This window comes from Pan troglodytes, chromosome 1, assembly GCF_028858775.2.
Source record: "Pan troglodytes isolate AG18354 chromosome 1, NHGRI_mPanTro3-v2.0_pri, whole genome shotgun sequence".
NCBI classification, from domain to species: Eukaryota; Metazoa; Chordata; class Mammalia; order Primates; family Hominidae; genus Pan; species Pan troglodytes.
In genome coordinates this window covers 11530252-11542914 of record NC_072398.2, presented here as the reverse complement: position 1 = coordinate 11542914, position 12663 = coordinate 11530252, and the positions used below count along the sequence as shown (strand labels likewise).

Below are 12663 nucleotides of genomic sequence, written 5' to 3'. Positions count from 1 at the left end.
ATGATCTCACTTTCATGTGGACTCTAAAATCAAAGTCGAACTCATAGAAACAGAGAGTAGAATGAGGTTACCAGGTGTGGGGGGGAGTGGTTGGGGAGATGTTCAAGGATACAAAATTTCAGTTAGATAGAAGGAATAAGTTCAAAAGCTCTATTATACAGCATGGTGACTATAGTTAATAACAATGTATAATATTCTTGAAAATCGCTGCCAGAGTAGATTTTGAGTGTTTTCACCACACAAAAGTGTATGTGAGGTAATACGTGTGTTAACTAGCTCAATTGAGTCATTCCATAAAGTATACATATATTTCAAAACATGTACACAATATATACAATTTTTATTTGTCAATTCAAAATACGTAAAAATTAAACTTTAATGTAAATCAATGTAGATTAATACACTATGGATGGTGTTTAGAAATTAAATTTTAAGAGGTAGTATATTTTTGTATGGAGTTTATAGTTACAGCACGATCCAGGTTATATTTCATCTTCATTTGAATTAATAGCCTCCCCAGCTATGAGAGGTTCAACACCACTGGATGTGGCTGCAGCTTCGGTGATGGATAATAATGAACTAGCATTAGCTCTGCGTGAGCCGGATCTAGAAAAGGTGAGCAATGTTCCTGCCCTGTGTGTTTGTCTGAATTATGCTTTTTCATGGTTTTCTCAATATTTTAAATATAAGTAAGGTTGGTGCAGAAGTCATTGTGGTTTTGCAATGTGACGTTATGGCCAAAACCGCAATTAATTTTGCACCAACACAATATGTTCTAGTGATATTAGAATTAAAGTATATTATAATTTACATTGCACACTATATAATGTTATATATTACATTGTATATAATTCTACTATACATTATATTGTAGTTAGAAGTTATGAAGAACAATACATTTGAAAAAATGAATTTTCTCTGATCACAAACATTTTTCTATGGAACGAGAACCAACGTTCTGTATCTGTATTCTTATGTGTTTTTTTCTTTTCATGATATCTGCTGCCACTTTTGACTTAATCATACACTTCAGTTTTTAAAAAGGTTATTTTGACATCTCATGTGTACATTTTATATCACATATACTTTATTCGAGCACAAAGCATCAGCGATATAGTAAAGCCATGCACTCTAAGGATACTAAGCCACACATGTGTATACCAGCATTTAGAGAAACTTTCCCTGTATTGTAGTTGCAATAGCATTCCAAGTAGTCACCTGACTTTTTTCCTTGCTCACCTGGCATCTGTTCTTCCCTTATCAGCCAAAGTGACCCTCTTAAAAAGATCATGCCAATCCTCCATCCAGTACTCCCCAAAGGCTTTCTATCTCACTCCCAGTAAAAATCAAAGATGTTGCAATAGCTCCTACATCATCTGTTCCTACATACCAGCCTGATTTCATCTCCTACGGCTTTCCTGCACTCTCTCTTCTTTGCTTCAGCCACCCTCGTCCCCTTGCTGTAGCTGGAACACGCCAACCGTGCTCAGCCTCAGGGCCTTTGCACCTGCTAGTCCAACCATCTGCAATATCCTTACCCAAGATACCATCATGGCTCTTTGTCGGCATTCTTTCAGTCAATGCTCCAAAGTCACCCTCTTGATCAGCTCTTCCACATCCATGCTATGTAAAATTGAAACCTTTTCTCCACTTCCTTAAACTCTTCCTGTTTCCTTTACTGCTTTATTTTCAACCATTGGAAATGTAAATATTTGTATATTATGTACACAAATATATACTTTCATTTTATTTATATTTATAGAAACATATTTTAAATATATATTAAGATAATTGTATGTAAAATAAATATATTTAATCAAACTCTATGTAGTTATGTATTTTTAAAAATTCATCCCCTACTATAATGTCAAGCCAGGGAGGTCAGAGTGGTTTTTCCTCTGTTGTTAACTGCTTTGTCCCGCCTTTAGAGAACAGTGTCAGCACTGGGTAGACACTTAGTGCATGGCTGTTGAAGACATGAAAGAGTGAAACTCTTCCCCAAATCCTCCTGACATACCAGTCCAGGATCATGAAGTCTTGCATCTCTGAGGCACCTCAGGACATGTTTCCCCTGTATAGTACTTAAAATCTTTTAATCTACACACTCATTAAAATGGCCAATACTAATGCAGTTGATAATACCAAATGCTGAGAAGGACAAGGAGCAGCTAGAACTCTCTTCTACTTCTGTTGTGATGAGTAATGGTACAGCCAGTGTGGAAAGCAGTTTGGCAGTTCCTTAACAAATTAAACATACACCTACCATAAACTATATGCCTAGCCTTTCCACTGCTAACAACTTACCCAGTAGAAAGGAAAATATATGTCCACACAAAGACTTGGGCATGAATGTTTCTAACAGCTTTATTCGTCATAGCCAAAAAGTGCAAACAACTTGAATACTGATCATCAATGTATTAGTTGATAAATAACACTGTGATATACCCATATACGGTGAAATGTCATCCCACAATAAAAAAGAATGAATTACTGACATATGCTACAATGTGAATGAATCCCAAAATCATATGCTGAGCGAAAGAAGCCAGGCACAGAAAGATACATGCTGCGTGGTTATGTGTACAAGTGTCCCAGAAAATGCAAGCTAAATTGTAGTGAGAGAAAACCGATTGTCTGGGACTAGGTGTGTGGGGAGAAAGGGACTGCAAAGAGCCCAGGGAGCTCTGAGGAGTGACGGCAATGTTCTGCGTCTTGATTATGGTGTGTTCTCACAGATGTCTACATCTCTCAAAGCTCATTGAATTTATACTTCAAATAGATGAGTTTATTGCACATTGGTTCTCTTGCTTCACTATAGTTGATATAAAACATTTTTCGCTATATTATTATTTATTTTTGAAACTGATTTAACTTAAGCTGGATATAACTCAATTTGCTTGATAAGTTGCTCCTCTATCAGTCTTACTTCCACTGATAATGACTTTTCTAAGGATTTCTTTTAAAATTGAATTTCTTGTGAAATATTGTAGAGGACTAACATTCATAGAAAACAAAAATATTTTAAGAGGAAAGGCCAGGCAAAAATATGTTATGTGCTAATTTCATCAATACTGAAAAGTGGGTCATCTTATCAAAAATTTCCTGAACACTGAAACCTTGGCTAAAAAAGTAAAAGTAACGGCTCAAAATAAGGTGTTTGCTAAATGCTGCGTGTCTGATTTGAACCAAGGATGTTTGACTGTGATCTTAGGTTTTTCTCTATGTATTTTCTCACACCTGCTTCCCCATTAAATTGATATATCATTTTGGAAACAATTTCTCTTTAAAATATCTTTGCATCTCATACAGATCTTTTAATATCTTGGGTGGATTCAGTTTTTACATTGCACCAGAGGTCATTAGACATGTTTGCAATTTATGACTTTGATAGATAAGGGTCTCAAGTTAAATGCTATTAAATTCAGAAACATTCTTCTTTCGTAGTTTTACACATAATCCTGCAGCTCTTGGCCCACCCAGACAGACTTGGTTGCCCTGTCTGACAAGGAATTGCGGGTGGATTTATACAGCAGGCACTGTGGGTAGTTGTGGGTAGATGAAAACAGAAGGCACCGTGGGCTGAGGCTGCTGCTTTATTGTCTCCAATGTGTTTAAGGAGATGGTGCAAATAAAACAGCAACTGGTTCCAGTCCGTGAGTCTTGAGCCCCGGGCAGATATGTTTGTGGCATTCATTAAAAAGAATGTCTGCTTAGAGAGAGCTAAAAAAAAAAAAAAAAAAAAAGCTTATAGTAGGATCATAAATATTTTTATTATGATGCCATTTTATGACGATATTTAAATATTCCTAAAGTCTAAGGTTTTACTAAAGGGAGTTCAAGTAGATTATCATGAGAGCAAAAAGAACTTGCAAAAATGCATTTGTTTAAAAGCATCCTTTAAGGATGTCATTTATTGTATCCAATGTAAGCATCTAATGACTTTTCATCCAAGGGATAACTCTTTGTTAATCATGTTGTTTGCAGGTAGTTCGTTATTTGGCTGGTTGTGGACTGCAAAGTTGCCAGATGCTGGTGTCTAAGGGCTATCCAGACATTGGGTGGAACCCAGTTGAAGGAGAGAGATATCTTGACTTTCTCAGATTTGCTGTCTTCTGTAATGGTAGGACTTGATTTCTTGAGGTCTTTTGAGTTATCATTAAAACTGCATAGAGATATAATAAGGATTCATCTCAGCACTTTCATGAAGGAAGTATTAGTAAAGAAATCATATATTTTATAATCGATAGGGTTTTTCACAGTAACCACTTATAATACAATATTTGTTTATATACTTCTTTCCTTATTTAAATTGAAATTTTTAGGCATCTAAGTTCTCATAAATTTTTTATTTTGAATTCTAATAATAGTTTGGATTATGACATCATTCTATAATAATAACAAGTTAGTGAGAATCAATAGTTTGTGCCTCCATAATGCTTTACTCTGAAAATTTTTAATGCCAGAAAAGAAATTTACTGTGTCTCATATACCTAAAGCTAGTAATTCGGATTACATTTTGGCTTTATTAGTATATTGTTGGGTTTTAGTTATTCTTATACATAGGAAATGATTAGTATAACATTTATTTGTTCAGAACTTCCATATAATCATATTTGTTTACTTATCTTCGCCATTCTACTTTAGGGGAGAGTGTGGAGGAAAATGCAAATGTTGTGGTGAGATTGCTCATTCGGAGGCCTGAGTGTTTTGGTCCTGCTTTGAGAGGAGAAGGTGGGAATGGGCTTCTTGCAGCAATGGAAGAAGCCATCAAAATCGCCGAGGATCCTTCCCGAGATGGTCCCTCACCAAATAGCGGATCCAGTAAAACACTGTAGGTCTAATATACACACCCTCACGAGTGATCCATACTACTTGATGTGAAATTTTACAAAATATATTCTGCATCCTATGAATTGTGATATAACTTGTGGTACAGAAGATTTCTCCCTTTGAAAATATAATGTCTTAGATTTGGAAGAATGAATGGAATTTGGTGCTGGAATAGGTCGAATGAACCAAGAGAGCTGAAGAAGATGGTGTAGATTTAGCAGAGGGAAATTTAGGTTGTAGAAGATGCATCTTATGAATTTTCCTAGGGGAGCTAGGGCAAGGCGAGTTGTTGTAAATGATACGAGGTGAACCTTTGGGGTTAGACTGGAGTTTAGTGGGAAGGTAGTTAGAATGAGATTTTATGATTAGAAAGAGACCTTTCGCAAATGAAAGGGGGACTTGACTAAACTGTTATGGTGGTAAAACCTAGAAAAGGTTTCATTCTGAGGAGTGCGATGCTTTGTTGAGGTACAGGAGACAGATACGAGAAGCAGTCACTATCTTACATTTATCTGTAGGTATACATTGTTAATACTAGAGTCCAGTCATCGACATAAGTAAATCCAGGTGTGATGCTTATCTGTGTAGGTGAATGTTCTCCAGCGGGGGCCATGCATCCACACTGCTAGTGCCTCTGGTAAAGATGTAACATAGGGCTTTATTGAGGCACATTTCTAAAGTAAAAAAGAGATAGAGGGCACGCAATCCTGCAAACCCTTTGTCTTTTACGTATAAACTGGGCATAGATGTTCCATGTACACCATAGCCGGATTTGCAGACTGGGAGCACTCCTAGAGCAAGAATGAGCACTCCCCACCACACACACACACACCATGCTACATGCTTATCAGTTTCCCGTGAAGGAACCAGGGAGCTCTTAGGTTCTCTCAGTAGTAGAAAATGTATCCATAGACCTCTGGCCCAGGACCACACTAGCAAGTGTACACCTGAGGGCCTCACGGACAGCCTTGCATGCCCAGGAATGAGGCTGTCATTCAAAGCCTCACTGTCACTCTGCAGACTGCTGTATTCAGTGGAGACAGCTGTCTGCTGAGTTACCAAGGAGTGAGGATGTGAGCCTCTAGGGCCATCCAGATTTGGCTCTCATCAGCAAGAGAACATGTAATTATATTTTCCCTGCAGAGATGGGGAGGGAGATATGTTGAGATATGTTGGATTCTTTGGCAGGGGTTGCAGGAGGTTGAGTAGTTGGTACAGAGGTAGGTGAGCAAGTGCAATAACATTTATAAAGTACTTGCTCTGGGCAAGCACTGTACTGGATGCCTTACATGTGACCTTGTATAACATCTTTGTCACCCTTTCTCTACGTGTGTGCCACTTATAGAAATAGTCTAAGCTCACACGTCCTTCGATCAGTTATTTTCTTTGTTAATGCACTCACTACCACTAGAAAGGAAAAGAAGCCATCAAACGAGCAGTTCCTCCTTTTCCCCTCAAAGGAATCTTAATACTAAAATTTCCACTGATGTGTTCTTGGTGTTAGAATCTCAAGTCTGATCTTTAACCAGTTGTTATTCTCCCTTAAAAACGTCAAGCTCTACATTATAACATATATGAAACATATCAGAAGAATAATGTGTTACCTAGTAGTCCCTTTCCTCGGAGAGATATGTAATAAACATGAAATGTCAGTTATCCCATTTGCTTTCTCTTTCTTTTGAAACATTCATGAAAGTGATACAGAGGAGGAGGAAGATGACACTATCCACATGGGGAACGCGATCATGACCTTCTATTCAGCTTTGATTGACCTCTTGGGACGCTGTGCTCCTGAGATGCATGTGAGTTCCTGGGAGTTCAGGAGCAGCAATCCTGATTTCTCTGTGTTAAGACATCTATAGCTGACAAAGAGCATAACAGCATCCAAAACCAATAATCTTCATGCTCCATTAAAAATAATAGCTGCAGTCTAATTGCTGAACAAGTGTTTGTTTAGTCGGAAATGTCTCGTTGGTTGTAAAAATTAGTAATGGTATTTCAGTGCAAGTCATTAATAGAGTACTTAAGTTACTCATATCTCTGAAACTCATACAGCCTCCCACATTTTAAGAAGAAAAGAACATATTTTCTGTATGCAATTTCCTCTTATGTTACAGTGCATGCAGAAAACAACTGCTCCTACCAAAAGTCATTTTCTTTTGTGTATTTAGCTCTATGTGTTTGCCATTGTTTTAGGGGAAAGTGAGAGGGAAGGTGTAGGGGGTGGATATTAAGAGCTATTTAGACCATATAAATTAGTGTCTTTCTTTGTTTCTTTCTTTGTTTCTTTGTTTCTTTGTTTCTTTCTTTTCTTTCTCTCTTTCTCTCTTTCTCTTTCTTTCTTTCTTTTCTTTCTTTTCTTTCTTTTCTCTCTTTTTTTTTTTAATTGAGACAAGGTCTTGCTCTGTCTCCCAGGCTGGAGTGCAGTGGCATGATCTCAGCTCACTGCAATCTATGCCTCCCAGGTTCAAGTGATTCTCCTGCCTCAGCCTCCTGAGTAGCTGGGACTACAGGCACATGCCACCACGCCCAACTAATTTTTGTATTTTTAGTAGAGGCGGGGTTTTGCCATGTTGGCCAGGCTGGCCTGGAACTCCTAACCTCAAGTGATCCAACTGCCTCGGCCTCCCAAAGTGCTGGGCTTACAGGCGTGAGCCAGCGTACCCAGCCTAGATTAGTGTTTTCTGAAACTTTTTGACCCAAATGAAATTAAAGTTTCATGGAATAATACTTTTACTCTGTAATACATTCTGATATTTTGTTCTTTATTTTATTGTAGTTGATTCTGTGTTATTCTATTATATTCATTTAAAAAAAAATCCTGGCCCAGGGCCCAAAACATTCATTTCCAGATCTTTTAATGGGAAACAAACCCAGAGTTTGAGAGTTTGAAACACATTGGTGCTGAGGTAGTTAAGAACTGTAAGTATATTTCTAAAGTGGGATGAGCATGAAGCCAGGGCTTTCTTACAAAGCACCTTTTTCTCTACCCTTATTATCTATATTTCTTTTGGTTTTGGTTGGGTTTTTTGTGTGGTTTAGGTTTTTCATACCCAGAGGTTAAAACTTCCTTGATGTACTCTTTTGTTGTGAACAGAGAGGAATCACAGGATAGAGAAATGTTAGAATGTTAGAAAACTGGAGTCTGATTTATATAAAAACTTAAACTTTGCTGCTAGTAAGATTCTTTCATCTTAGTAAATGGAAACAGAGACTATTAAAAATTTCTGTGCTGGAGGTGATTACTGGCAACAACAAAAATACTTGCTCACAATATTTGTTACTTTTCCCATCTCAGAAAAAAACATCAGCGAAACAGAGAGAAAGTATACTAATAAATAGAAGTTTTCATTCTATTATATTAATGGGGGAAAACTAAGTGAAGCAATAAGGGACCAACCTTGGCATTTCTGAAATTTATGCATCTTCACAACCATTATTTGAGGCCTCCTGTGTGCCAGAAATTGTGCTTGAGTTTCACACCCTGTAATGAGGTAAACAGATGCCCATCCCGGCTCTTCAGACCTAGTCTGTCTTGAAGACTTGCTGAGATTCTTGACTGTATTTTCATCCACAGTCATCCTGGGTACTTCATGTCAGTCTAAAAGAACTGTTAGGATTTATGTTCGTCATTTCCTCCACATTGTAAATCCAGCCTTGGGAGAAATCAGGGTCGAAGACAGATGGATATGCAATTCATTTCTTAGCACAAAGCAAGAAAGAAGCTAATTTGGTCATAAATATTAGTATATGTTCAGAATCTAATGATAATTTTATTTGTATTATTGCTCATGTTATTGATAGGTATTTACATGTAATTTTGGAAAGTAAACTTTCATAAACACGTCAGATTCTCAATATATCTTAACAGTCCCCAAAAGGATAAAAACTATTATTCTAATGGATGAACCAACTGGCCTAGACCATAGTATAAATAACTTGGTGTATGCTGAAATCACTGAAAACTGTTTGAGCAAGTAAATATTCGCAGGTAAGCCAGAAACCTATTTCTGAGAGAGGCATAACTTTATGTATACACTGATCAGAAAATTATTTTGGACTTGGATTCCAATACTTCAGATTTCCTAGACAGAATTGTAACATTGATGTTACAAAGTTGTTCTAATGTGTTTTTTTTTCCCCTGTATAGTTGATTCATGCTGGGAAGGGAGAAGCCATCAGAATTAGGTCCATTTTGAGATCCCTAATTCCCCTGGGAGATTTGGTGGGCGTTATCAGCATCGCTTTTCAGATGCCAACAATAGCCAAAGGTAAGGCCAACTTCAATTTGTCCTAATTCAGTAGGATGTTGGATGGCATCATGTTCTAAAGAATGTTTTCCGTACTCAACATCCCAGCCTCTCCACTTCCTAAATTAGGTGTATACTACTTAAATTAGTTTTTTTAAAAAAGCTGTAAAGTATATATTTTATAATTTTTTCCTTTTTTTTTTTTTTTTTTTTTTGAGTTAGAGCCTTGCTCTGTAGCCCAGGCTGGAGTGCAGTGGCGTGATCTTGGCTCACTGCAAGCTCCGCCTCCTGGGTTCAAGCAATTCTCCTGCCTCAGCCTCCCAAGTAGCTGGGACTACAGGCGCCCGTCACCACGCCCGGGTAATTTTTTTTGTATTTTAAGTAGAGACGGGGTTTCACCGTGTTAGCCAGGATGGTCTCGATCTCCTGACCTCGTGATCCACCTGCCTTGGCCTCCCAAAGTGCTGGGATTACAGGTGTGAGCCACCCCATCCAGACTTTTTTCCATTGTTTTTAAAGCTCATTGTTTTTAAAGCTGTGTTTGCTTTGAGATTTTAATTTTCTTTTATATGACATTTCAGACAGCTTCCAGAGAAGCAGAAACATGCACTGCTACCCTCCATTGTCTTATGTCCTGCCTTGTGTCATTGGTCGCAAGCTCTTCTGTCTTTCTTGACCTTAGTTCCTTAGTTCATGCATTTTGATAGTTTTCATTGTCACTTTCTTGTAATGCTTTTCTATTAAAAGCACTGATGATACTGATGATAGCTTTTGACTTAGAGATTTTAAAATCCCCTCTCTGTTAAAAAGAGTGTTTGTTGTTTTTTTGGTTTTTTGTTTTTTTTGAGATGGAGTCTCACTCCGTCGCCCAGGCTGGAGTGCAGTGGCACGATCTTGGCTCACTGCAATCTCCACCTCCCAGGTTCAAGCAATCCTCCTGCCTCAGCCTCCCAAGTAGCGGGGACTACAGGCACGTGTCACCATGCTGGGCTAATTTTTTGTATTTTTTGTAGAGTCAGGGTTTCACCATGTTAGCCAGGATGGTCTCAACCTCCTGACCTCGTGATCCGCCTGCCTCGGCCTCCCAAAGTGCTGGGTTTACAGGCATGAGGCACTGCTCCTAGCCAAAAAGAAGTGTTCTTTTCATGAGTAAGGAGAAAATGTTTTTCAAGATTAAAGAAGTTATTGAAGACAACTAAAATAAGTGTTAAATCCCAAATTATACTTTGTTTTTACTTTATCAAATGTAAGGTGTTTTTTTTTCAGTTTTCAATACTTTATTGGATATTTATACATAAATCATTTACATGAAAGACTTCTAATTGTAGAACAAAACATAATTAGGGGCCAGGCGTAGTGGCGCATGCCTGTAATCCTAGCACTTTGGGAGGCCAAGGCAGGTGGATCACCTGAGGTCAGGAGTTCGAGACCAGCCTGGACAACATGGCAAAACCCCATCTCTACTAAAAATACAAAAGTTAATCAGGCATGCTGGTGGGCATTTGTAACCAGCTACTCAGGAGGCCGAGGCAGGAGAATTGCTTGAACCCGGGGCAGTGGGGAGGTTGCAGTGAGCCAAGATTGCACTACTTCATTCCAGCCTGGGTGAAAGAGCGAAACTCTGTCTCAAACAAACAAACAAAAAACATAATTAGGCAGGAAGTGCATGCTATATATATTCCTTTTCTTTCATTAATTATGCCCCTAGAGAAGGCAGGCTATAATAGCTCAAGTCTAGAATGAAAGGGGTCACCATATACCTGAAGGTAGCTCATCCTGTTTGCCAGTCATGATTATGAGAAAGTAAAGTCTCATGTATGCTAACCTTACAAACCCAAATCTACAAGGTGGCAAAACTACCGTAATAATTGAACGCTCATTATAGCTTTAGGCAAAGCTAGAAATTAAAAATTTTCCCCGCCTTTGGCTTCCCCACGTGAGACAGTTTCTTTTCCTTGTGCATCTGTAGCTCATCTTCATTTGCTGTCTCTGTACCTGTCTTCTAACTCATTTTCATTTGCTTAAGGAAAATATCTTTTCTTTACTCTATGCTTTGAGCCACAAAATAGACACTATCAGGACAAAGATAATAATAGTACCAGTGACATACAGATTAGGAAATAGGGAAGCATTAAATTTTGTAGTAACATAATAACAAAGAACCAAGAACATAGATTGTAAGAGAGCCCAGAGGTCCTTTACAGAATGGGCCCCAAAGTTTCCAGGTACCTCCTCATTTCCTCCAGTCATCTGCCTTTAGCAGCCTTCAAGAGTTTTCAAGTTGCTTTCTTTCCTTTTGTAGTTAGTTGTGCTCTAATATGTTATTTTTCTTGAAATATATGCAGTATATTGTCTACATCGGGAGTCACAGTGGTTTGTGTGTGTGTTTGTGAATTTTGTATCACAGTCACAATGAAAGTTAACTTTTAACAACACAATCCATTGGTATTTGTTAAATCTCTGCTTTTTTTTTTTTGCTTTTTTTTTTGAGACAGAGTCTCACGCTGTCGCCCAGGCTGGAGTGCAGTGGCGCAATCTCGGCTCACTGCAAGCTCCGCCTCCCGGGTTCACGCCATTCTCCTGCTTCAGCCTCCCGAGTAGCTGGGACTACAGGCGCCCGCCACTATGCCCGGCTAATTCTTTTGTATTTTTCGTAGACACGGGGTTTCACCATGTTAGCCAGGATGGTCTCGATCTCCTGACCTCGTGATCCGCCCATCTCGGCCTCCCAAAGTGCTGGGATTACAGGCGTGAGCCACCACGCCCGGCCAAATCTCTGCTTTTTTCAGCCAGGTGTGGTGGTGCACGCCTGTAGTCCCAGCTACTCAGGAGGCTGAGGCAGGAGAATCACTTGAACCTGGGAGACGGAGGTTGCAGTGAGCCACGGTCGTGCCACTGCACTCCGGCCTGGGCAGCAGAGCGAGACTCTGTCTCAAAAAAAAATTTTTTTTTTACTGCTTTCCTTTTGTGGAGAATGTAGACAGAAACCTGTAGGTTTTTATGTCACCATAGCTGTGCATGTAACTTTATGTGGCTGTGCATTCACTGCAGAGCTTCAACCCCCAATATTTCTTTCTCCTTTCAATGACAACTCAGTTGGTCTATAAGCATCACCAAGTAGCAGTAATAATGGTTATTATACATTCCATATTTAGTATGTGAAGTTTGTCTCTAAAGAATGATATTTTCCCTTCTCAGGATTAGCTAAGGTCTTCCTCAGACATTTTTATCATATTTATTTCCAAGCTAGAGTATGCCTCAGAATAATAATGAAAGAAGGAGGGGTTCAGAAAACTTGAGGAACAAGCACATAATCTTGCAGCTCTTGGCCCAGACTGATTTGGCCGCCCTGTCTGAGGCAATAATTGTGGGTGGATGAATACAGCAGGCACTGCTGGTAATTGCGGGTGGATGTATACAGCAGGCACTGCGGGGTGACACTGCTGCTCTGTTGTCTCCAGTGTGTTTGAGGAGATGGTGCAAATAAAACAGCAACTTGAGCCAATCTGTGAGTCTTGAGCCACAGGCAGATGCATTTGTGGCATTCACTAAAAACAATGTCTGCTTGGATAAGAGCTTAAAA

The 12663-nt window shown here is 38.9% G+C and overlaps 1 protein-coding gene across 22 annotated transcripts in view; it reads left to right on the top strand.

Annotated features, from left to right (window-relative positions):
- RYR2 (ryanodine receptor 2) overlaps positions 1 to 12663 on the top strand; it is a 788912-nt gene that overhangs the window by 587679 nt on the left and 188570 nt on the right. For all 22 annotated transcript variants that reach the window (XM_063790296.1, XM_063790294.1, XM_063790292.1 and 19 more), the window contains 5 exons: positions 512 to 615; positions 3985 to 4120; positions 4645 to 4831; positions 6527 to 6632; positions 8981 to 9101. In XM_063790296.1, the coding sequence (XP_063646366.1) occupies positions 512 to 615; positions 3985 to 4120; positions 4645 to 4831; positions 6527 to 6632; positions 8981 to 9101 (654 nt within the window). The remainder of the gene's footprint in view (positions 1 to 511; positions 616 to 3984; positions 4121 to 4644; positions 4832 to 6526; positions 6633 to 8980; positions 9102 to 12663) is intronic.